The sequence below is a fragment of the Sturnira hondurensis genome, unplaced genomic scaffold (genome assembly GCF_014824575.4).
Source record: "Sturnira hondurensis isolate 20B ecotype Veracruz unplaced genomic scaffold, ASM1482457v3 Scaffold0022910, whole genome shotgun sequence".
Classification (NCBI taxonomy): domain Eukaryota; kingdom Metazoa; phylum Chordata; class Mammalia; order Chiroptera; family Phyllostomidae; genus Sturnira; species Sturnira hondurensis.
Genome location: NW_028095541.1, coordinates 8,258,919 through 8,285,839, shown reverse-complemented (window position 1 = coordinate 8,285,839; position 26,921 = coordinate 8,258,919). Strand labels below are relative to the sequence as shown.

The 26,921-nt window shown below is 37.6% G+C and overlaps 1 protein-coding gene across 2 annotated transcripts in view; it reads right to left on the bottom strand.

Annotated features, from left to right (window-relative positions):
- The window catches only part of ZMYM2 (zinc finger MYM-type containing 2), a 125,879-nt gene that overhangs the window by 16,431 nt on the left and 82,527 nt on the right, over nucleotides 1-26,921 (bottom strand). For both annotated transcript variants that reach the window (XM_037037239.1, XM_037037240.1), the window contains 9 exons: nucleotides 21,043-21,208; nucleotides 20,359-20,393; nucleotides 13,283-13,412; nucleotides 12,241-12,356; nucleotides 10,345-10,516; nucleotides 9,123-9,248; nucleotides 8,185-8,279; nucleotides 6,749-6,917; nucleotides 6,380-6,531 (listed from right to left, as the gene is read on the bottom strand). In XM_037037239.1, the coding sequence (XP_036893134.1) occupies nucleotides 6,380-6,531; nucleotides 6,749-6,917; nucleotides 8,185-8,279; nucleotides 9,123-9,248; nucleotides 10,345-10,516; nucleotides 12,241-12,356; nucleotides 13,283-13,412; nucleotides 20,359-20,393; nucleotides 21,043-21,208 (1,161 nt within the window). The remainder of the gene's footprint in view (nucleotides 1-6,379; nucleotides 6,532-6,748; nucleotides 6,918-8,184; nucleotides 8,280-9,122; nucleotides 9,249-10,344; nucleotides 10,517-12,240; nucleotides 12,357-13,282; nucleotides 13,413-20,358; nucleotides 20,394-21,042; nucleotides 21,209-26,921) is intronic.

Here is a 26,921-nt window from a genome sequence, read left to right as displayed (position 1 = left end):
TGAGCTCTCCCCCAACACAGACAGCAGAAGGAACCATAACTGAGTCTCCATAAATCTAGCTAACTTCACCCTGCCCTGGTGATTCCCAGAGACAACTCACCCAACTTTCAGACCTACCCAATGTTTCCAGTGACTTTTCTACAAAAACACCTATGCTGTCTCATGCTACAGCCTTTCCCAAAATCTGTCAAAGATTCACAAACCTCCAACAAGTAGCATCTGGCTTTGGTGTGCCCCATACCTCTTGTTAAGTGGCCCCAAACCCAACACTAGCGGTAACTGGTCTAGTTCACAGCTTGGCCTAACCCGGGCATCTCTGAGCCCAGTACAAGTAGTAGTCACCTGCAAAACACTTTATAGCTCTTATAAGGTGGCCACAGGAAGGTCACAGCTGATTTTGGCCTGCACCTCCCAGGTGCTCTCCAAGTGACCAGTTTCAGATCACCCTAGAGCACCACACAACCACATACTAGCAGCACATCTAAGGGGTGGACTCCTCAGGCACCAGAGCTCTGCTGAAGTGCTCCAAGTGGTAGGCCTATGCACAGCAGCTCCTCCTCCTGGTCACAGCCAGTCCTCTAAGCCAATCGGTCTGGGGGTTCCACTGACATGTCAACAGTAATCAAGTTTGAACTACAACAAAAGGAAGAACACAGTCCACACTGGGTAGTACCTGGAGTGCCCAGATCAGGTGACTGGGAAGACTATGCTACTAAGCCCTACAGGAAACCTGCTATATAAGGCCATTCTACCAAGACAGACAGACACAGCAGCTCTACCTTACTCACAGAAACAAACAGTTGGGGCAGCCAAAATGAGGAAACAAATAGAGGCAAGCAATCTACCAGATGCATAGTTCAAAACTCTGCTTATTAAAGATGCTCAATGATCCCAGCGAGAACTTTAACAAAGAGACAGACAACAAAAGTGTAAATAGAAACAAAAAAAAGAGTCAAAAATGAAGAAGAAAGAGAGACAGAGCAAGAAACTGAAAACCTATTTTAAAACACAATGACAAAAAAACTTCTGTAACCTGGTGAAGGAAATAGACATACAAGTCCAAGAAGCGCAGAGTCCCAAACGAGATGAATCCCCAAGTGGTCTACACCAAGACACATCATAATTAAAATGTTAAAATTAAAAAGTTAAAAACGAAGAGAGAATCTTAAAAGCAGCAAGAGAAAAGCAGTTAAGTTACCTACAAAGGAGCCCCCATAAGACCGTCAGCTGATTCTCAAAAGAAATTTTGCAGGCCAGAAGGGACTGGCACAAAAGATTTAAAGTGATGGAAAATAAGGACCTAAAGAAAAACTCCTCTACCCAGCAAAGCTATAATTTAGAATTGAAGCTCAGAAAAGAGCTCCCCAGATAAGAAAGAGCTTATAATCACAAAACCAGTATTACAAAGGGAAATGTTAAAAGGTCTTCTTTAAGAAGAAAAAAAACCCAAATAATTGAATAAAACTATCATAAATACATATCTATCAACAATTACTTTTAATGCAAATGGATTAAATGCTCTAATACAAAGACACAGGGTAGCTGAATGGGTAACAAAACAAAACCCTTACACATATTGTCTACAAAAGACTCAATTCAGATCAGACATACATGGATTGAAAGTAAAGGGATGGAAAAAGATATATCATAAAAATGAAAACAAAATAAAAACTGTGGTAGCAATACTTATACCAGGCAAAATAGACTTTAAAACAAGGGTTATAATCAGAGACAAAAGAGAACCCAGCAATTCTACTTCCGGGTATCTATCTGAAGAAACCCAAAACACTAAACTGAAAAGACACATGCCTCATATATTCACTATAGCATTATTTACAATAGCCACAATAAAGAAGTGGTGCATATACACAACAAAATATGACTCGGCCATAAAAAATGGAAATCTTGCTCTGTGTAACAACGTGAAATAAGTCAGACGGAGGAAGACAAATATCAGATGATTTCATTTATATGTGGGATCTATAACAAAATAAATGAACAAGCAGAACAGAAACAGACTCATAGGTACAGAGAACATTTTGACAGTTACCAAATAGGAGGGGATCTGGGGATCAGGTGAAAAAGGTGAAGAAGAGATTAAGGAGTACAAATTTGTTGTTACAGAATAGTCACAGAGAGGTTAAGTATAGCACAGGGGATATAGTCAATAATATTCTAATAATTGTGTTCGTATGGTGCCAATAATAACATTGTAATAACTATGTATGGTGGCTGATGGGTATGAGATTTAACAGGGTAATCATGCCACAAATTATATAAATGTCTAATCACTATGTTATAAACTATAAAAAATTTTAATTATTAAAAATAAGCCCTGGCTGGTGTAGCTCAGTGGATTGAGTGCAGGCCTGCGAACCAGACAATCGCGGTTTGATTCCCAGTCAGGGCACATGCTTGGGTTGCAGGCCACTTTCCGGCAGGAGTCAGTTCCCTGCAGGAGGTGCACGAGAAGCAACCATACATTGATGTTTCTTTCCTCTCTCCTTCCCTTCCCCTCTAAAAAGATAAATAAATAAAATATTTAAAAAAAATAAAATAAAATAAAATGACTGAACTATTATTAAGATGATATAGATGCTCTCTTTTTAAAAAGTTACCTTAAATAAGTATACACACATACTAGATATATAGGTCTAATGTGCAACAGTCATGGCAACATCCAGGTAAGTGAAGTCTATGTGGACAGCTAGTATAAGACACAAAGAAATAATACCCACCTCCTGTTTGATCCCAGGGGAATTTTGTAACAAATAACTTGTTCTGATACTACAGGACCGAGATGCATTCACCTACACCATATTCATAACTGCTATTCCTACTCTTTTCTACTACAAGGTATAATAAAAAAGGAAGGGAAAATACATACACAGGTCTAAAACCCTGTGCCAGAGCCACTGAGGCCAGATGTAGAATTCCCAATTTTTTTTTATTTTTACAGAGGAAACACAGGGCATGTACATAATTACATAATATTCCTAGAGTGGTCTAGAGAAGCACCCTATATTTATTTAGAAACATTAAGAATTCTATAATGAATTCTACTGTTAAAAACTCTAAGAAAGAAAATGTTTTTAGGTATAATAAAGACAACTGCATCACAACTCTTTGAGTTGGATTTTACAGTCAAAAAATCTTCCATGGAAATCTTGGTTCTCAGGTGTTAGGATTTTGTAATAGTGAACCTAGTATTGCACTACAAGCGTAAGGCTCAAAATATGTAAATCTATCAGAGAATAAGAAGAAACAAAACATACTCTATTTCTTTTACGTTGCTACTGCAAAATATATTGTGGCCTTTGAACACACAGTAATGTACAGCTATGTGCTACTTCCCCACACTGCTTACAAACTTGAGCAAATTTCTATTCTGAAGAGAATGAAAGTAAAATACAAATTAAGACAATTCTAGTTTTCTTCAGAAACTTATTTCAGTATGCTGTTAGCAGCATAACATTAAATTTTAGGCCTATAGACAAAACCCTGCATAAAAAGATCACCTTCTATTATTCACCCATTTAAAAACACTGGATGCCCATATGATCTCACCTTTAACAGGAAGCTAAACAACAAAACAAACAATCAAGCAAAATATAACCAAAGACACTGAAATAGAGAACAGGGGGACAGTGACCAGAGGGGAGAGGGGAGGGAATTTTAAGGGAAGAAGGGGAAGGATTTACAGGAACCAGTATAAAGGACACATGGACAACAACTAAGGGGGGTGGAAATGGGAGGGAGGTGGGGAGCACTGGGGGTGGGTGGGCTGGGATGGGAGTAAAAGACAGAAAACTGTACTTGAACAATAATTGAATTTAAAAATTATTTAAAAAAAAAAAGAGGACTTCCGCCAAGATGGAGGCATAGGTAGAAACACTGTGCCTTCTCCCACAACCAAATTTGAATACAACAAAGGTTTGGAGAACAAAGACACAGCCAAAAGACAGAAAATTGAATTATACGGAAGTCCGACGACCACTAACCATTCAACGGGGACGGTAAGAGGGGCAGAGCCAGCAGCGGAGCAGGGTCAGGCAGGAAAGATCCTCAGACCTAGGCGCGCAAGTGGCCCGGACCCAGTCAGGGTGTGGGGCAGACTGACCGCGGTCAGTCGCACATTTGCGTACAGTGAGACGGACCACGCAGGCCCCAGGGGGCAAGGGCTGATGGTGGTGGCACACTTGCGTGCAGTGGGATGAAACGTGTGGGCCCAGTGACGGTGGCAGCTGCGGCACTGGTGAGGGGTGCAGCGGCAGAAGGCAGACGGGACGCCATTGTTCCTCTTTGACCCCGCCCCCACATACAATGTCACAACCCAGCGACTTAGTTGCCCTGCTCTGGTGAACACCTTAGGGCTCCAACCCTGCTACATAACAGGCACGAACAGCCCAAAAGATGGCGCAAGAAGAACTCAAAGCCCCAGAGCCAATAACTCTGAGCAACTGAGAAATTGCCAGCCTCTCAGAAGCACAATTCAAGACACTGTTTATCAAGATGCTAACAGAACTGGTTGATTATAGTCACAAATTAGAGGAACATATGAAGGCTAAACTAATTGAAATGAAGGGAGATGCACAGGAAACCAATAGTGATGGAAAGGAAACTGGGACTCAAATCAATGGAATGGACCAGAAGGAAGAACAAAACATCCCACCAGAAAGGAAGGAAGAAATGAGAATTCAAAAAAATGAGGAGAGGCTTAGGAACCTCCAGGACATCTTTAAACATTCCAACATCCAGATTATAGGGGTACCAGAAGGGGGAAAGAAACAGCCACAAGTGGAAAACTTATTTGAACAGATAATAAAGGAGAACTTCCCCAACCTGGCAAAGGAAATAGATTTCCAGGAAATCCAGGAAGCTCAGAGACTGCCAAACAAGTTGGACCCAAGAAGGAACACACCAAGGCACATCATCATTACATTAGCCAAGACCAAAATGAAGGAGAGAATCCTAGAAGCAGCAAGAGATAAAGGGACAGTCACCTACAAAGGAGTACCCATCAGACTGTCAGCGGATTTCTCAAAAGAGACCTTACAGGCAAGAAGGGGCTGGAAAGAAGTATTCCAAGTCATGAAATCCAAAGACCTACAGCCAAGATTGCTTTATCCAGCAAAACTTTCATTTAGAATGGAAGGACAGATAAAGTGCTTCTCAGACAAGGTCAAGTTCAAGGAGTTCATTATCACCAAGTCCTTATTATATGAAATGCTAAAGGGACTTATAAGAAAAAGAAGATGAAAAATATGAACAGTGAAAGGACAGCAAACACACAGTTATTAACAACCACACCTAAAACAAAAGCAAACCAACAGGACAGCTAGATGAGGAGTGGAACCACAGAAATGAAGAACACATGGAGGGTTAGAAACAGGGGGGTGGGAGGGGGAGAAGGGGGGAGAAGGCACAGAAAATAGCATAGATGGTAGATAGAAAACAGATAGGGGGAGGGCGAGAATAGTGGGGGAAATATAGAATCTAAAGAACTTGAGACACGTGGTTATAAACTAAGGGGGGGAGAATGGTGGGGGAGGGAGTGTGCGGGTGAAGGGGAATGAAGGGGGGAATAGAACAACTGTAATGGTATAATTAATTAAATATATTATTTAAAAAAACAAAAAACACTGGATGTGACACAAGGATCCTTTCTTGACATCTGGTCTCAAAACTGTGCAATCTGTTTAGAACCAGAAGTTATTGCCTATATCTGATATTCACACTTACTATGGAAAACAGGCTCACTCCAGATTCAGACATGCAGTTACAGTTTACCTAAAACCCCTAGAGAATTACCTGCTGTTGTAAGATAATTCCAAACAACTGATGAGTAGTTACAGTATTCAACACTTTAACAAGACATGAGAAGTGTGTACTAAAACAGGCCAACAATGCATGGAAGACACTTTCTGTTCATCTGCATACCAGCATGATCTATGCATATATGCATCATGTCTCAGAGTGTTAATTCACTTACTTGAGACTGTAAGAAAAGAATGATGTCATCCTAATTATCATACATAAAACTTTGTTAGGTGTATTACAAAAGATACCCGAGTTTCAAGCAGCCTGTTCTTTTTGGTTCTGGTACATAGTTTTAGAGAACTTGGTAATTTTTAGGAACATATTGCATTATAGAAGAAGCACCCGCTACACAAAGAAATTCAGAAAATCCTTTAAAATATTCTAGTATTTTTTAATAGATTAAGTTCTCTTTTTTGTCTTTCTTAGTAAAGAAATAATTCATTATGTTCCATAAAGTTATCTTTAATATTCTTGACGCATAGCATTTTTCTATCAAAGAAATACCACAACAATCTCTCTCATTAACATTATATTCCAAAGTAGCCAACAAATTACTAACCTCCTGTATCCCAAGGCAAAGATAATAGATGCTGTCGGGTGCATAACTCTCTCCATTCGGCCGGCGGATCTCATTGACAAAATGAGCTAGTCCATAGTTAAGCTCAGCCGTGGTGTGAGACAGCAGATCTTCTTTTAACTTTACTGATTTAGCTATAAGAAAATAAAATTAAAAATTAGTAATTGCTATTATTTACTTTCTTAAGATTAAGAAACTCCCTGAAATTAATTTATTCTATGTTAACAACTTAAAAGTAATATAAAAGCTAAATTTAATTTTAGAAAATTAAAGGTAGTAAGAAAATTTTTGATTTTTTAAAAATTTTTGCTTCTAAATAGAACATAGGGGAAACAAAATCAGAACACTTACGAGATTTTAGCTCATCTAATACCAGAAGATCTTCATCAAGTTGCCTAGTTTTGACCCAGTGTTTCCATGCGTTTACACCATACGTATATTTGAAAGGAAAGCTACATTCTGAATTATCAGAACTATCATCATGAGACTGGTATCCTGATACAGCTTTTCTCTTGGCTCCCTAAGAGTAAAACATCATTGTAAGTTTCCTTTTGTTTAAAATCTATAGTATTCCCTGACTTTATGTAAGCCATCAATCAAAAAATGCAAATTAAAGAAGTATATCTATATGGTTAGCCTTGACTGGTATTCCTGAATCTGAGAATAGTTACCTGTAACATGCCTTGAAATGTATTTCCATTAATGCCTTATTTCTACGTAAACCACTATGTACAATAAAATTTTATTAACTCCTGTTGGAAGTTACTGATGAGAAAATAGATATGACACAACAAACTGATAATCTGAAATAAAAGGACTGTAAATATTAATGTAAGAGAAATTAAAGAACCTTTCAATAATCTACCATATAGGGAATGACCCCTCATCTCCTTTGCACTTTCTTGATGGCACTGTTTGCTGTAAAAAAGTTTTAAATTTTGATGTAATCCAATTCATCTTCTTGCATTTTATTCCTTGTGCTTTTGGTGTTATATCCAAGGAACTAGGCCTAACTAAAGAAAATTAAAAACTGAGGCCTACACTTTCTTCTAAGAATTTTATAATTTAGTTCTTACATTTAAATCTATGACACATTTTGAGTTTACTCTTTCATGGTATCGGGTAGGAGTTCACTTCATTCTACTGCAGTGTACTCACTCCTTTTTCAGTTTCCTTCTTTTGGGGGAAATTTGTCAAAGTCATCTTTCTTTTTTCTACTTTTGACCATACTTTACATTGGAAATCAGAAACAGAAAATTGTTGATAAAATCTTTAAAACAACTACACCTATTAATACAATTAGATTTGGGCTAACTGAATTAATATTAAAGACTCTGAGATGTCTATTTGTTGGCATACTTAAAAGAAACCAAATATAATCAACTGTGTATGTACTCCAACCTCACTGATTAGTCTCATCAGAAATAATGATGGAAAAAAACAGCTCCCTAGAAAAGTCTCAATTCTTGTGAAAGAATTGAATTTACCTGCAACTACATCAATCTTTCATGTAAACCTTTTATCAACAGAAAACTGAAAACAAAAACTCAGTGGCAATACTACTCACTCCTCTTCTCTGACGTTACAATTAAATCTGAGACATTTTTATTACCTAGAAATAAAGTAATAAAGAGTCTAGTTCTTAAAGTCCTTTTAAATCTATAAAACAAAATATTTCTCCATAGTCACAGGCACAAATGAAAACCACTGTACCCTTACTCTATGCCTGTATAGAAATATTACTATAGAGACATTAACCAAATGTAAAAACACTATTAATTTTATACCTTTTTTTTAGATCGAGGCCGAGGCTGTTCCTCATATTCTTCTCCAAAAACAGGTGGTAATAAAAATTCATTTTCCATATCAAGCTCCTCAGCAGCTGACAATAAAATCAGAATAACTTGTATTCCAAATGTAATAGCAGAAGCTTATGTTACATAAACACAGCCAACAAGGAAATAACCACGGAATGTAAATAGGCACCCGCATGTGGGGACAATCTGCACTGGGGTAAAGAGTTATGATCTTCCTATACCTAACATGGTCTGATGTTAGGTATAGTTCTGATTTATCAGAACTCATGAGAATTTATGAGTTCTGATAAATCCTGTTCAAATTATTTAAAAACATGTACAATGAAGATCAACAGAAAATTGTCATGAAAATATGTATCAGAAAAATTAATTACAACCTGAAATTCAATTTTAAGATCTAAATGATCTCAGTACAAATCTGTTTCAATCTGCTAAATCTTTCCTAAAATAAAATGCTTCATATTCTATTCAGTGTGCTTATTTGACATAAACAGATTAAGAAAAATAATGAAAACAGAACACATTACTTTTACAAGAGATCTGAAAATACTTTTTCCTTCTGAGAGTCAAATTAACTTTCAAAAAGGTCTTAAACATGGTATTGGTATTTTATTTATAGTTTTTAAAAATACAGAAATACTTCTTCATCCTTTTCTCTATCTTTAAATTTTTCCATCATGAATAACTTTGAGAAAATTTCCTTTTAAGACTCTAAAAAATTCTTAAGTCCTTATGATTCAATCCTATGTCTCATTTCAGAAGTTAACTGTTGAGTTTTATTAAAGTAAAAAGAAAAAACAAACATGGACAATAAAGGCAATTACATGAACACAAATTTAGTTATGACTCTGTAACTAAATTCCATAACCATAATTCACATTAAAAGAATAAAATAGCATTTTAGGTACCTCTGGGAAAATCTATTTCGATATCCAAGTCTGGTTCATATGTTACATCAGGCAGGCTGGACTGCGTCTCTGGGCCAGAGTTCTTCAAGAGATCTGAACCAATTATGTCTGTCTCAGTAATTACACCTGTAATCAATCCATACTGTCATTTTAAACAAAAGACCAAAGATACCTATACCTGGCAAAATAACTGGCAAAGTCAGTTAATTATAAATGCAAAACAATATTTATATTAACTACTATAAGTTTCATAATCATTAGATAATCTTAAGTACACAAAGACTTTTAATCCTGTAAGTTTTTTACCTCCCCTCTTCAAAAGTTAATAGGCATGCTTTGCTAGTAAAACAACTCTAGTAGAGTTATTTCTAAAAGCAATCTCTTGTCAAAAGTAAACTAATGAGGGTGGATAACAGCAATGTTCAACTTTCTTCTTGAGTTGTGACTTGGATGTTTCACATTATTCAACATATGCTCATACACATCTGTCTTCTAATGTTTTCATCAGTTGATTTCAAACATTTTTGTGTAGTAACCCATGGTAAGAAGTGTGTTCCACTTCATTTAGAATAAAAATAAAAAACAACAGTTTCAACCCACAAAATTAATTTTACAACTCCCTAACAAAATGCTTCAAAAATACTGTCACATCGTGAAATATACAGAACTTAATAGTGTTTCTATCGAACTCTAAAGGGAATTAGCTCATGGGTGAAATTTTTAGTCCACAAGAGAGACACAATATTCTAAGAGACACAATGGTCCAAAACACACTCATCATGTTGTACCATTTGGCAAGCAGTGCACTACAGAAAGTTACGATAAACCCTTGTTTAGAACATGCAAGTGACATTAGTATAATCTATAAAACAAACCTGGGAATAACTATTACAAAATAAGAGTCTGGATTATTATTAAGCCTATTACAAATTAGTTCTGTGACTGAGCTACTCCATTAAAATAAGAATAATTTTGAGTCAATTATACAAGTCAAATCATGTTACAATTTGAAAAGAGACTATACAAATCTCTTATTGAAATTGGGCTTCATATAGAGAACACCTGAATAGATATAGCTTGACTCTCTCACCACAACATACATTTTTGTTACAATGCTTCCCTGACTCCTATATCAAGGATGAAAATGCCCCTATAACAACTAATAGAACTTAGGAAAACCCAAGGACATACTCATCCACAAGATGTAAACAGTGTTACTCACTGTTGATGTTAGCAGCATCTGTTTTCCCCACGTCTTCCGTCATCATGTCTGTCATTGTAAGAAACTCAGTATCAAGAGGGTCTGAAGAAACTTTGTTCTTTAGCTCCTCAGATGCTGCAGGGTTCTTCTCACTGCTGTCCACCCGAGCCGGCAGAAAAACAGGGACTGGCACCTAATTCACCCAAGTTTGCTCAACATTAAAAGGTATTTTTCTAAAGCAAAAATTATTCTGACACATGGTCTACTTTATCATTCTGTATTAGATAAAGCTTTGGAAAAAACATATCAAAACTGAGATGTCAACTGTGACCGCCCCCCCCCCTTAAAGCCCAGAATACCAGTAGCTACTTTTCGAAACAAAAAAAAAATTTTTAATAATTTTTTAGTTATTATCAACACAGCATTCCATGAAAGAACCATCAGGACTGGCAAGACAGATGAAATATATTTCCTTTCTATGGTCTGCTTATCTGCCAAGTTCCGTATTAAAATCTGAAGAGATATATAGATGAGTAAGAAGCACCCTTTGCCCTGAAAGAATTTAGAACACAGTTGGGAAGGCAGATATAAACCAGCAACAGTGATACAATATGATTGATGTTATAATAATAATATATGTAAAGTACTATGGCAGTCTAGAAGCTAGAACCATGTGCTACTCTGCTTGGGGAATAACAATGATTATAAGAAAAATATCTAAAATTTATTAAACACCAGGTGTTGAGTAATGCAGAGATGGTGATGGGTAGGCAGAAGCAACCCTGCTCCTCCCACCATGCATATGTATATATGTACTATAATATGATATATAAAATACATGAAATATGACGTGATCATAAGCACAGAGGAGCCACCTGGAAAAAATCTCCATCAGTATTCATGTTTGGGGTACAGGTTAATAATCTGTTCTGTCAAACATATATAATCTTTAAAAACTACTAGCAATTTTAGAGCTGAAATGACATTACAGATAATTTATTTCTACATCTTAATTTTAATGCTAAAGAAACCAATACCTATCCCCCAGGGGGCTAAAATAAGTAAGCCCTGACACAGAGTCCTAAGTACTGCAAGGGATTTAGATTAAAATAGAATGATACTTGATTCACAGCTCTATCCCATGTTACAGTTCTAAAGCTTCAACAGCTTCACAAATATTTCTTTCTACAATGAACTCAAATATATAATATAAAGTACATGTCCTGACTGGTGTGGCTCGGTTGGAGCATTATCCCATACACCAAAAGGCTACAGGTTCAAATTCTAATCAGGGATCCTACAAGAGGCAAACACATCAATATTTCTCGCTCACATTGATGTCTCTCTCCTCCCCACCCCCTCTACCCTCCATCTCCCAATTCCCCTCTCTCTAAAAGCAATGAAAAAATTCCCTTAGGTGAGAAAAAAATTGTATTTAAATAAAATAAAAATATACGATGTGTGTAAAGCAGACACACATCTGTTGTTATTCACTCTCAGTAATGAATATACACCCAGTTTAATACAAAGCCATCACCAACAGAGATTCAAGCACACCTAAGTTAACTGTTGAAGAAAGGCTGACTCAACCCCGTTTGCTAGCTTCACTGAAGCATAAGTGCAACAACATTGCTCTCCCACCCATGCCTCATAAATCTCACAATGGAAAAGAGGCTGAGTCCTGGCTTGTGTGGCTCGGTGGATTGAGTGCCAGCTTACAAATCCAAAGATTACTGGTTTGATTCCCAGTCAGGACACATGCCTGGGTTGCAGGCCAGGTCCCTAGGTTGGGCATGTGAGAAGCAACCAATCTACTTATCTGTCACACATCAATGTTTTTCTGCCTCTCTTCCCCTCTCTAAAATAAATAAAAGCTTTATTAAACAATTTTTTAAAAGAGGTTGAAATACAACTTACAGGAACAGGAACTGTAGTAGGAACAGGGATATTCTGGCTGTACATATGCATGGGTACTGGGATATACACAGGCACAGGGATAGGCACTGGGACAAACTCCGTCTTCCAATTGTCATCTGCATATGCAACATGTAATGAGGAAGCTCGTTAACTAGCACTGATACAAAGTGTTCAATGTTAAAATGATGTGGTAATTAAGAAAAGCTTAAGTGCCTCCGTACCCATTTAAAATAAATTCCCACTTTTCATAAAATTAGGTAACTTAAGAACAATAAAATTGAATAAAGAAGCTGTTCTACTTATAGACAGAATCGAATTTAAACACTTCAATAGAATGAAAAAGTCCTTTAAAAATATTACATAGTTCCTGACACCCTACAGATTCCCTCTCACCTCCCCCCCAAAAGATTTATTTAATCTAGCAATTAGAATACAGCTAAAGCCCTGGCTGGTGTAGCTCAGTGGATTGAACGCGGGCCTACAAACCAGACAATTGCGGTTCGATTCCCAGTCAGGGCACATGCCTGGGTTGCAGGCCAGTTCCTAGCAGGGGATACATGAGAGGCAACCATACATTGGTATTTCTCTCCTTCTCTCCTTCCCTTCCTCTCTAAAGATAAATGAATAAAATCTTAAGAAAAAAAGAATACAGCTAAAATTTACATTTGGTGAAAATATATATTTGAGTTATTTCATCTCATTCTGAGAAGGAAATGGCATTGCTATTATAACAAACCAAACTCAAGAGATGCTATTCCGAGGGAGCACTGTAAGTCTTAGCCCCAATAAAATGTTTGCCACAGCATTTATTTCACCAATGACATTGATTTGTATCCTAGACCTTTAATAAGAAATTAATTTTCACCAATGATTTTTAAAAATATGCTATATTCTCAAAGTAATGTCTAAACTTAGATAGGCAAAATCAACAGAAAATGACAAGGTGACTAACAATCTGTAGACTATTATTAGAGAAAACCATGAATCACATGAAGTGAGGTGTAAGTGCAGGAAAGTATTAAATCAAATTCCCCAACCTTACCTGTCTGACAAGATTTGGTCTGCATGTGAGGTTTACAGTAAGTAGCTTTCGTCATTGTTAAAGGTTTGCAAAGAACTGCTTTGTTCTTCATCTCTTTGTTAGGTGTTGGAGAAGGGGGTGGTGCTGAACCCTAGAAAGAAGCAAAGAAACACTTTATTTTTACCTCTGATTTTTTATTACCTCCTGGTGGGAACGATTATGTGGTTTCTAAAGCTGTGGAGGGAACACAGTATGAGTATAACCAAATTATACTATTAATATCATGTTTAGGACTTCTGGTCAGGATGGAAGCATTAGGTAAACAAACTTCACCTCTTCACCCAACTACAGAAAAAATTACAAGTAGACACAAAACATCACCCAGAACACTGTCGAAAATCAACCTGTATGGAAGTCTGACAAGCAAGGATTTAAAGAAGCCACATTCATCCAGATGGGCACACTCTTCTACAACAGGCCATGCTACTAAGACAGAGAGTCAAAGCAGTTTTACTAAAACACAGAAACAAACACAGGGAGGCTGCCAAATTGAGGAGACAAAGAAATATAACCCAAATGAAACAGATCAAAACTCCCGAAAAAGGGTTAAACAAAATGGACTTCTGGCAAAGATGGAGGCACAGGTAGACACACTGTGCCTCTCTGCACAACCAAAATAAGGAGGACAACAATTTAGAAACAAAATAACAACCAGAAGTGACAGAATATTGAACTGTATGAAAGTCCAACAACCAAAGAGTTAAAATAGACACATTCATCCAGCCCCGTAGGAGGGGCTGAGCTGCGCAGCAGAACAGAGAGGGGTCAAGGCAAAAAAAAAAAAAGCGCTGACATCAGGCATGCAAGTCGGCAGCAGGTGACCCCTGGGTGCATAGGCAGCAGCTGGCTGACCCGGGGTGGGTGCAATGGGCAGACCCAGCTAGGCAGCGATTGTGAAGCCAGGCACAGCACACAAGGCGGATGGCTGACCAGGTGGTCCCACATTTACCTGCAGATAAACCAGGCAAAACTGGGGAACAAAACACACCGTGCAACCCAGGGCCCCAGCGCAGAGAAATAAAGCCTCAAAACACCGACTAAAAACACCTGTGGGGGTTGAGGTGCTGGGAGAAACTCCCAGCCTCACAGGAGTTCATTTGGAGAGACCCACAGGGTCCTAGAACGTACACAAGCCCACCCACATGGGAATCAGCACCAGAAAGGCCCAGTTTGCTTGGAGAAGGAGTGGAAGGGACGGAAATCCAACAGAGAGCAGAGCAAGCACCATTGTTCCCTCTCAGACCCGCCCCCACATACAGCGTCACAACCCAGCAACTGGGTTGCCCCACCCTGGTGAACACTTAAGGCTCCACCCTTCATAGTAACAGGCATGACAAGACCAAAAAATGGCCCAAACAGAACAACAGATCAAAGCTCCAGAGCAAACACTACTAAGCGACTAAGAGATAGCCACTTAAGTTGTGCATTACCCATGTCCCAGCAATTGTAGTTTTAGAAACTTAATAGTCTCTCAAATGTTTTTACTAAGTTCAGAGTAGCATTATTTACAATTGGGAAAAAACACACACACACAAAATCTAACAAGCTGAAGCTCTGTGCCAAAGGGACTGAAGATAAGGTGCTCCCCATACCACCTACTGGCATGGGAAAAACCGACAGAATACTAACACAATCAGTTACCATTACTTGGCTAGTTCTGCTCTGCACAGTCACTGTGAGCAATGAACAGTTACTCTAAAAGGAAATAGAGCCCTAGCCTGTGTGGCTGGCTCAGTTGGCTGGAGCGTCACCTAGTGTACCAAAATATCATAGGTTCAATTCCCAGTCAGACCAGTTGGGGAGTGTGTGGGAGGCAACCAATCAATGTTTCTCTCTCACATCAATATCTCTCCCTACCCACCCTTCCCTTACTGTCTTCCTCCCTCTTAAGTCAATAAAAAATAAATAAAAGGAAAACCAAGGATAGACTCCTACCAGCCTCTGGTCACAGCATTTCATTAATAAATCAATACATAACCTCATTTCTGTTGAAACATTTTAACACATATTCCTTATAATAATGATATGCAGCATTTCTTTATAACAGTATGATTGCAGCACTGTTGTATAATGTGTTCCACTCAGACATGTATAAATACAGTATACACATACTGCACAGTACTTGTATTCAGTACTGTGAACACATACATCAGTGACCTAATTCAGGTCCTGAACAGACTCAACACTTAAACTTTTGTAAGAACATTAGTGCCTCAACTGTTGGCAGAGCTGCAGGATGTACACATGGCAAATACACCGTGGGGTGAGCCTTCTTGACCCTGGCACACCCATGGACACCAAGGAAGATGTAATGGAGCTTATTCTGTAGACAAGAAAGACATCAATGAGGGTGTCATAGTGACATTTCGCAGTTCTACCTCAAAAGCTGGGCTCTCACAACTTGCTGAATATCAGCAACTTTCCCTCCCAAAATAAGTTAAAAAATTATGTAAGCTTTTCCTGCTGGGCTTTTCACCTCACATCTTTTGAGCATCCTGATCTAAAGTGAAAACACAGTGGCGCTTGAACTGAAGGCAGGCATAGGGCCACATGCCTCTGTGTCACTGACAAGTTTCGCAAGGCAGAATTCCATTCCAGTATTTTGGCTGCTGTTAGAAAGACAATTCTTATGAGCCTTAAGCTGACTTTTATCACTGAGTCTGACGCCTTGTTTTTCTATCTTGTCCAGGTCCTCATTAGTGGGCTCTACTGCATTCTCTGCAAAACCTTCCATCACATCATCTTCTTTCAGGTCCCCAAAGCTTTCTTCACTTATTCACGTATGACAGGCATTGTTTTTAACACTGTTCTTTTTATTTTCTGTAATACCTTCAAAGACTTTGCAATTTCTTACAGAGTCTGGTCAAACATCTCCTAATGGTTACTAAAAAAGCCTGCTGATGCTGTCCTGGGCTGTGTCAACATAATCAATAATGTTACATACTATGACTGAGTTCCAGAATACCATTGTGGTGTTTTCCATGTTGGTGTTGAGAGCCTCGTAAGCTCTCATGAGTGAGCCTTGAAGGCTTTCAACACGCCCTGATCAAGAGATTGGATAAGACATAGTGTTTGGAGGACATAAATAGAATTACAGTGAGATGAACATTTTTGAGCTTTTCATAGCAATAGATAAATAATAAAACTTTGAAAGGTTTTTATTTTGGGTACTACGTTAAAACAGTTGGTAGAATTAATCCCAGACACCCAGGCAATAAATAATTCATGCTTTTTTGTCTCACCTCCAGTGATCTGCAGACATTCAGCTTTTCCTCTTTAAGTGCTTATGCACTGTGTATGGGCTCTATACACCAGGAGGAAATTTATGCTTAAAATTACCCTTGGAATTGGCACACAATAGCACAGTTGCGTAGTCTCAGAATGACTTAAAGTCAGGGGCTTTGGAAACCAATTGTATTTATAGTTCATTTGCCAAAGACCTTGTAAAAAACAACCAAAGCTTAGCAATGCTGAAATCCCCTTGTCCACATAACCCTTTTCCTGCATAAACAAGTAACAGGTCTTCTCCCACAGCACCCTGAACGGCTAAACCCACCTTGTCTGCCAATTTAACAGTTTTCATACCACACTGCCTTAAAATGTGTAAGCCAGACAGCAGGAAGACAGCAGGAAGTTAACCCCTTCCTACCCTGGGTAACATGTGAACCAAAGTCTCACAACAGTGCTGTTCACTATGCTTTTAAAATCAGGTGTAAGCTCATGAATCCATAGGTCATCAATACTCCACCTCTTCCACAGCTTCACCACACACTATAGACTTGACTTGAGCACTTGGAGATGGCACCCTATACAGACTGGTGAATGTCTTGTTCCTTTCTCTGATGTACTATATTGCAGATGCATGAACACTGAACTCACAGCCAACTGAATGGAGTTCAACCAATAACACATGCATCTCCTCCGTAAGGCACATAACAGACTTTGGGTACATGGGACCAACAGACAACACTTCAGCACTAGGCTTAAAGGACCTTTTAAACAGCAAAATTATCAAAAAAGGGAATAAAAATATGAAAAACATATATTAATCAGACTGCAAAAAGGACGTTTGTGTACTGTAGCATGAACGAGACAAGAAGGTAAAGCCTCGCCTTGTCAACCTGGAGAACATGCCTCAAATGATTCACATTTTTCACTGCTCTTCACATGTTTGCAAAGTGACCTCAAAAGTGCCATGGGTACTGATGTAGGGTTACAAATAAATTTAGAGAGTAAACAAATTTGCAAATTTTAGAACAATGAGGAACTTATATTTGCAAATTTGCAAACAGGAACAACAGAACTTAAATAAAGCACTTAATGTTTAACCTGTGCATATTTAAAAGTCTAGAAGGGAGTAAGTAAAACTGTTTATGATAGATATCTCACAAGTTACAAATAATATATATGGCCAAGGGGACTGGTACCAGTATGAGCTTATTTTAGATTCCTCAGGATTTCAAACCACATAATTAATCAGCTGTAATACAGAGAGCTGTGAACAGGGGCTAGGGAACTTTGTTATGTAACACTACTGCTGCGTAGTGTCAGGTAAGTAATCCAATCTCTTGCACCTCAACTTCCTCAACTGTAAACTGGGAAGAATAATTTAGCAAACAGTTACTGAGTATCTACTATATCCCTATTAGAACTTGGGTAACCTTGGTCTGAAATGAAAATATTTTAGCATACACATCTTTGATCTTATACCCCTTGTTCTTATCTAACATCAAAGATGTCCTAGATTACTCCTGTCATTCTGAAAATGTTACATCGTGATGATGAAACTATGCCACCTGGTAAAAGCCTACATTTGGCAATGCTGCTTACTCTTCGGCTAATCAATAAGCAGATCTATACCCATTTATAATAAATACTTAGGGACCCACTATGTAGGTTTAATAATATGGAGTATATGAGAGAACTAAATGGTAATGCAAAAAAATACAGTAAAGATTAAATACAAAAAAGAGAAAATGTAATAATAAAAAATAGCATCTGTTGAGTATTTGCTATATGCCAGGGACAATGTGTTATAGATGATGTTTGTGTCCCCCTAAAATTCATGATAAAATCTAATCCCCAAGGTGATGGTATTTAAAGATGTAGACTTCGGGCAGTGATTGGTTATAGGAGCAGAGCCTCCATGAATAGGATTAATGCCCTAATGAAAGAGATCAGAAGTCAGGAAAAATCCTTTGTTCTTAACTACTAGGCTCTCTGCCTTTTTGAGGTGTTTAGAACCTACTATGTGATAATCCCCCAGGCAGATACTATCTTCATTCCCATATTATAAACAAGGAAATTCAGGTCAGTGAAGTGACCTGCCCAAAACTATACAACTAAGCTCTCACCCTTTGAAGTTTATGGGTGTGGAAGTAAAAGATTCCAAAAGCTTACAAGGAGAAAAAGATGGGAGAGGACTTTACTGACTTATCCTCCCCTACTAGTAATGCTCCTGTCTGTCACATAATAGGGTTCAAGTACTGGTAGAAGGAGTTTCCTGAAGCCTTGGTCAAAAGCTTACATATATGAAACAAGGTTGGGAAGTTGTTTGATAGCTGCACGAAGATAACAAAACGGGGGTAATCTCTTTATGTTCCCTGGCATCAATCAAAGTGCATGGTATTAAAACCAGGTGATTTGTGTCCTAGCTGGTGTGGCTCAGTGGACTGAGCACGGCCCATGAACCAAAAGGTCACCAGTTCAATTCCCAGACATGGCACATGCCCAGGTTGTAGGCCATGTAGCCAGTATGGGGCACGGGAGAGGTAACCACACATTGATGTTTCTCTCCCTTTCTTTCTCGTCCCTTCTCCCCTCTCTAAAAATAAATAAATGACCTATTTTTAATATAATAGAATCAGATTATTCAGCTGAATACTTTGATGTATTTCTAAGTTATCTGACAAAAAACGTATTCCCACAGGAAAAGGTATTCTTACGTTTTTTAGAATTCTGTCAACTATTAATATCAACGGGTACAATACTTTAAAAACACCCATGTTTTTGCGTCAGCATCAGTGATCTTAAGCTGTGGTTACATATTAAAATCACTTGAATAATTCTTCAAAAATACAGAATCTCTCAGTTGTGGCCCAACACGGGAAGGTTCTGAAAACTCCCCAGGTAGGTGATTCTAATGTTTAGCCAGACTTAGTCTTTCTTACCAGTAAAAGAACTAGCCCAGACACTGTGATGCCAATAAATGACTCCTACAGAAATTCCCTTGGCTAAAGATGTGAGCAATTCCAGTTTTCAAACCCCAGTGATTACTGCTAGAATCAGCAATGGACAGGGCAGACTCACTGTTCCTCAGTGTGGTAAAATATTGCTCCTTCTCAATTCATGGCACAAACAGGGCTACCATCAACCTGCAGAAGTCTTAGAATGCTAACATAAAAGATGTATTAGGGGGGAAAACCCCAAAGGAAGAATACACTATGGAAGTACTTCTCAAATTTAAAAACTCCCAAGACCTAGCTCCAACATGGATCTTCAGACCCTTATTTCAGAAATGCTCAAAGCCATTAATATTCAGACCCAGCCCACCCTTTCACCTTCATGTCCTAAGATTCCACCACAGGCCCCATCAAGCTTGGGCCTAATAAACAGTTTTGCCAAATATGCATGCCCTTTGCAAATTATCATTCCTCTTCCTTTTCATCCCATTCTACCCTCTACTTGACTGTTTAGAAACTTGCTAAACTTCTACTCACAACTGCCAGGAACAGACACAAAGGGAATCATTTCAAACACCTTTTGCTACTGCCTTACAGATGCAACTACTATGGGTGCATCAACTCAAATACACGACGTGGGGGGAAACCATAATTATTCACCTTTATACTTCCTTAGATGGTATGAAGTACTTCTTTAATATCAGGTAACTCAGCTGAATACTTCAACCGTCTCAACAGAGCAAAGTAAAAAATATTTTATTATTATTACAATCACATTAAACTGAACTGATTATTTTTTTATATCCCCACATTATAAAAATAAACGTTTTAACACTTTACTTAAGCAATACCTACCATCATTTTGGTTCGGGATGTCTGGCAACCATGATCTAAAAAATAAAAACATAAACAAATTTTAAAAGAAACAAATATAACTTTCTTCGGAATTTCCTAAGTCTGTATTTGTCATTAAATTTTTATGTTTTAAAATAAATTACTAAAGAAAATATTTTAAGCCATTTTAAGTAACAAATATCAAGTTTTAGACCTGAAACACAGAAATAAGTAAGTGAAGTTAATACTGTGTCCCCTCTCAAAACACACACACAGTATTGGGGGCAATAGTACCTTCTAGATTTAACTCTTAAGTGAGTTACAGCTCCTTAAGGGCTTTTGTTGCTCCTCCCAACTACTCCCAGGGCACATACAACTTGCTAAAAATGGTTTTCATTTAAAGTTGCAGGAGACACGTGATAGGTAGTTGATTTTTTCATGTTTTTGTTATAATTCTGTTTAGCTTCTTTCCAATCCCAACTAGACTCTATTTCTTCAACCAGCATTAAATTTTTAAAAGAAAATAAAACAAAAAGCAATATATCTATAGAAACATCATACTGGGCACCTGCACCCAAAGAAATATGGAAGTTGCTGTTAAACTATCTCCAAAGTCAACTATTCATTATCATACTTTGAATTTCGATCTAAGAAACTAAATGCTGCTGTACCAGTTTTCAAACTGCTCCCTAAGTAATGACGTACCATAATTCAAGTTTTCAGGTCCTTTCTGAGTTGTCATGTTGGGCTCATTCTGCTGGCAGTAGAAGCGCAATAAGCAATGCTGGTCACAAAAATGCTTCATTTCCCCACGCCATTGCACACGCTCTTTAAGAGTTCCTTGAGATTTACAACAGTCACACCTTGCAGCCTTAATTTAAAAAAAAAAAGGAAGGGACCAAAGATCTGAATTAAAAGGTTTAAAAAGTCAGATATGTAGATTTAAAAGCTTCTAAAATTTTGTCATTGATTATTGCCAAATGTGATCAAACGATGTCTGATAAAAAATAAAATTATAATATAAATCATAAATATGTAGTAAAATCCAAAATGAAAGTGAAAGAAACGTAGCCATTTTCCTAATTGTCAAAATCCCTTTCAATACTTATCAGAAGTCAAAGGCTAGCATTACAAAGATATGATAAACAAAAAAGAGAACACTGGTAAACCAACTGGTACGATATATTTTAATATAGTTCTGAGGGCCATAATGATATACTGGTAGAAGTCTCCTGCAATCATATTACATTGAAATCTCTGATTAATGAAGAGATTTCCCAGGTTTCACTGAGAGCTCATAATAAATCGATTTATAAAGAAGTTGTACAAGAACAGAATAAATCAGTTTAAAGAGGTTATACAAGACCAGAATTGGCAAGATAAATTTAAAGAGCTCTATACACTGATTTCATTTTAATAACCAGAACTTCATGCTCATATTTTAAAACACTCTATGTTTCATTAAAAACAATTATATTTTAAGACAACTAATTTGACCTACAGCAAAGAAAACAATCACCCCTAACTGGTCTACAATTTAATATGCAAAATAAAACCAACTAAAATTCATACTTAAAAAGTTATACTTTATGATGGGGAATCAATAATCTAGAGACAAGTTTTTATTTTTTTAGAGATCCCATTTGACCTAGATTTTGTCCATTTTCACTTTTGCTTAAATCTTGATCAATGAGTGAACCACACATAAAAATAATTAATTTCAAATAGTTATTCCACAATTAAGGAATTTCATAATTTCTGATCTAGTTAGGGGTAAAAATAAATTACTATAATTTTTTAATTACCCCTTGGTTTAAACTACTTAAGACATTTTGATTAAAAATATTAAACATTTTTATTTTTTTTAATATATTTTATTGATTATACCATTACAGTTGTTCTATTCCCTTCATTCCCCTCCACCCTGCACACCCCTCCCCCATCCTTCCCCCCCTTTAGTTTATGTCCACGTGTCTCAAGTTCTTTAGATTCTATATTTCCCCTACTATTCTTGCCCTCCCCCCTATCTATTTTTTACCTACTGTCTATGCTACTTATTTTCTGTATCTTCTCCCCCCTTCTCCTCCTCCCACCCCTCTGTTGCTAACCCTCCATGTGTTCTTCATTTCTATGGTTCCTCTCCTGATCTAGCTGTCCTCTTGGTTTGCTTATGTTTTAGGTGTGGTTGTTAGTAACTATGAGTTTGCTGTCCTTTCACTGTTCATATTTTTATCTTCTTTTTCTTACATAAGTCCCTTTAACATTTCATATAATAAGGGCTTGGTGATGAACTCCTTGAATTTGATCTTATCTGAGAAGTACTTTATCTGCCCTTCCATTCTAAATGAAAGCTTTGCTGGATAGAGCAGTCTTGGATGTAGGTCTTTGGATTTCATGACTTGAAATACTTCCTTCCAGCTCCTTCTTGCCTGTAAGGTCTCTTTTGAGCAATTCGCTGACAGTCTGACGGGAACTCCTTTGTAGGTAACTGTCCCCTTATCTCTTGCTGCTTCTAGGATTCTCTCCTTCATTTTCATCTTGGCTAATGTAATTATGATGTGCCTTGGTGTGTTCCTTCTTGGGTCCAACTTCTTTGGCACTCTCTGAGCTTCCTGGATTTCCTGGAAGTCTATTTCCTTTGCCAGACTGGGGAAGTTCTCCTGTATTATTTGTTCAAATAAATTTTCCACTCCAGTGGCTGTTTCTTTTCCCCTTCTGGTACCCCTATAATTCGGATGTTGGAACATTTAAAGATGTCCTGGAGGTTCCTAAGCCTCTCCTCATTTTTTTGAATTCTTGTAACTTTACTTCTTCCTGTTTGGGCATTTCTTTCTTCCTTCTGGTCCACCCCCTTGATTTGAGTCCCTGTTTCCTTTCCATCATTATTGGTTTCCTGTGCATTTCCCGTCATTTCAATTAGTTTGGCCTTCATATGTTCCTCTAATTTGCGGCTAAAATCAACCAGTTCTGTGAGCATCCTAATTACCAGTGTCTTGAATTGTGCATCTGAGAGGTTCACTATTTCCTGGTCACTTAAGAGTTATCGGTGCAGGGGCTTTGAGTTCTTCTTGAGCCATATTTTGGAATGGGTTACATATGAAGAGCAGAGCCCTGGGTGTTAACCAGGGCCAGGCAACCCAGTCGCTGGGTTGTGACACTGTATGTGGGGGCGGGGCCGAAGGAAATCAATGGCGGGCACCCTTTGCTTCCTCCCACTGCCACCGAGGGCCTCGCAATTCGTCCCACTGCTCGCGAATGTGCGACCTCGGTCAGCTGCTGCTGGGTTCGTTGCTGGAGACTGCACGGTCCATCTCACTGCTCACTCCTGCCGTCCAGAGCCCTCACTGGGTCCGCCAGACACTACCCCAGATGCCTGGGTGCCTGGGTGCCTGGGTGCCTGGGGTCGGGGGATCTTTCCAGCCCAACCCTGCTCCACTGCTGGCTCTGCCCCTCTTACCCGTCCGGTAGAACGGTTCGTTGTTGTTGGACTTCCGTATAGTTCAATTTTCTGTTCTTTGGCCGAGTCTTTGTTCTCCAAACCTTTGTTGTATTCAAACTTGGTTGTGGGAGAAGGCAGGGTTTCCACCTACGCCTCCATCTTGGCGGAAGTCAAGCATTTTTAAATCATAATAATCATAGCTGTAGCTTTTCTTCAGTACTCTAATTTACTTAAGAGTTTTATACTGTGGGTTTTGAAACTTCTCGCTTTATGTCTCAACAGGAGTTCTATGAATAAATACGACATCAAAATTCCTAGTCAGGAATATAACAAATGACTGTGTTGGTAAACAGGTGTTATATAACACACATATCCTAAAGTTAGAACACAGGTTCTTTTTTTTCTCCAGGTCAGGTATTTCTCCTGCTGAATAAATGTTAAATGAAGGAAGATTTATAGTATTAATTATCACTATTCAGTGATGCCAATATCACTAATCCCAAAACTTGAAAGTTCAAATTTGATAATGCTGCCCTGGCTGGTGTGGCTTAGTGAATTTAGCGCCAGACAGCAAAGCAAAGGGTCGCTGGTTTGATTCCCAGTCAGAACACACTCCTGGGTTGCCAGCCAGGTCCCCAATAGGGGCGCATGAGGGGGAAACACACATTATAGTTTCTCTACCTCTCTTTCTCTCTCCCTTCCCCCCTCTCTCTAAAAAATAAATAAATACAATCTTCAAAAAACATTTAATAATGCTGGTAATATTGTGTGGTAATCTCAGTAACACTATAGCACTTTATATCAACCAGGTCATATTCCCAATTTAAAAAAATGTCCCTACGTAAAATTCTCACCAGCCAAAGACTGTTCTTTAAAGTAACCATTCAAGTATTTTAGACTTCATTTTTTTACCTATTTTTTATACTTTATACTCAAAGAAAAGACAAAGGAGGAAAATTGAAAATGTAACATTCTATTCATTGAGTCTAAAAAGTGCAAGAACAGGATAAAAGTGAAGTTGTAGCAGACTACCCCATTCATTGAGAACCTAAAAAATAAAAGGCCAGAACATTATATACTCTCTATGTATACCCTCATATATACCCTCACAACAGTACTGAAAACTAAGATCCATGTCAGAAAAGTAATTTGTCTGAAGCCAAATATTAAAAATGAAGGCAGGATTCAAAGTAGACTACCCACCAATTTATAAAGACAATGGAAAGTCAAAATGAGTTAATATGAATAACCAGAGAATCACAATCTTAATAAGTAAAATGCTGCATGAAGTTTCTCAATGTAGCATCTAAACTCCAAATGAATTTGTATAAAACTTATTCAAATCACTCCAAGTACTTGGCTCACTCATAGTATATAGTAGTATTGCCTTTCACATAAGAATTTAGAAGGCCAGGGGCATAAAGAACAACATTCCACCCAAAGAATCTGAAAAATGAAATCACTTCAGTATTTTGTTAATTACAGACATTTGGCTTTTATAGTAACAAGCTCCTTTCTTCCAGAAGGTTCAAAACAAATTCAGATAATTTCTCTCTATCTGAAGAAAAAGGAACAAAAATAATGCCAATTTGCACATGAAAACAAAATAGGTATATATTTTTTCAAGACAAAAATAACAGAACTCAATACTAATTAAGACTTTAAGGTCATAATCAAAAAGTTAAAGGTTGTGAATTTCCTTTTTTGGTTGTTTTTTATTTGACAGCCACTCCTGCAAACTTTAGGTCAAGTATTTGGGACTGGGCTAAAAACAGGATGGCTAATTTGAAAACATCATTACTGACCATTCCTCACCAACACCACTCCCAACCACAACAGAACTCTTAAGAAAGCTTAACATTTCTGTGGCACAAAAACTAAAGTGTGGCGTAAGTTTCTGGTTTAAAACATATTTTTTTAAAAGTATTCTGTGTACTCAATTGTTTTCCTGTCACTGTGGAAAATCAGGCACTATATATTTGGGTGTGGCGGGGAACAGTCACATATTTGGGCTGGGGGGGGTAACAGTCAATAATAGGCAGGTAGTAACTAAACTCTTAAAAATTGCTTCTTCAATAATTTAAAAAACACATTCAGTTTATACTATACTGATGTAATACCTGTAACCTTACATTAAATGGACAGTTTCAACTCATTTTTAGTTGATACATATATATCCACTGTTCCCCATTACACCAATCAGACCTAGTTTTGTAGGGAGTCAGGGAGAGGAAATTATGAAAATAAATGGAATCAGGGATTTTATAGTCATTTTCAAAAGAAATTCTTTATGAATCCCCAATATATCTTTCTGAATATAACAGAGTAATTCATTTTTTTAAAATGCAGTGATAAAAGAGTAGGTGAATGATTACTATCAAAGCATTAAGTGATAGGAATTACAAAAGAAAATACGAAGCCCCAGCCAATGTGGCTCAGCTGGTTGGAGCACCATCCTGTAAACTGAAAAGGTCTCAGGTTTGATTACAGGTCAGGGCACATGCCTAGGTTGTGGGTTCAGTTCCCAGTTGGGGTGTGTATCGCAGGCAACTGATCAATGTGTCTTGGCCTCTCTCTAAAATCAATGAGCATGTCCTCCAGTGAGGATATTTAAAAAAAAAAAGAAAGCAAGAAGAATTTTAAAAAAGAAGTTAAATAGGAAAATACATTGTTTGCTGTGAAGAAAAAGCAAAATCCTCCAAGAAGATTATTTTAAGAAATTAAAGTTTTGATTTAGAATTATACAATTAAACAGAAATTTTATATAACAAAACAACAGGAAATCATTATTGGACATTAATAATTCTGTCTCAAACTATACAATAAATTATGAAAAGGGTAACAGATAAAGTGGAATTTCCACATATGTAATCAGTAAATACCTTCATTGGTTGAGATTATCCAAAACACATTTTCAAAAATAAAACCTAATTAGTGGAGAAGAAGCTTTTTTGTGTTCACTAAACTAAAAATGAGCACTTACTAAAATTGAGCACTTAAAATTCAGCCACTGAAGTAACATTTTGTGAGTGATTTCTCAAAATTGCTACTGTCTACTACAGAACAGGGTATGGATTTAGACTAAAAGGAATGCATATTAGACGATGTCATTATGCCTGTCCTAAAATTTGAACCTTTAAGTCAT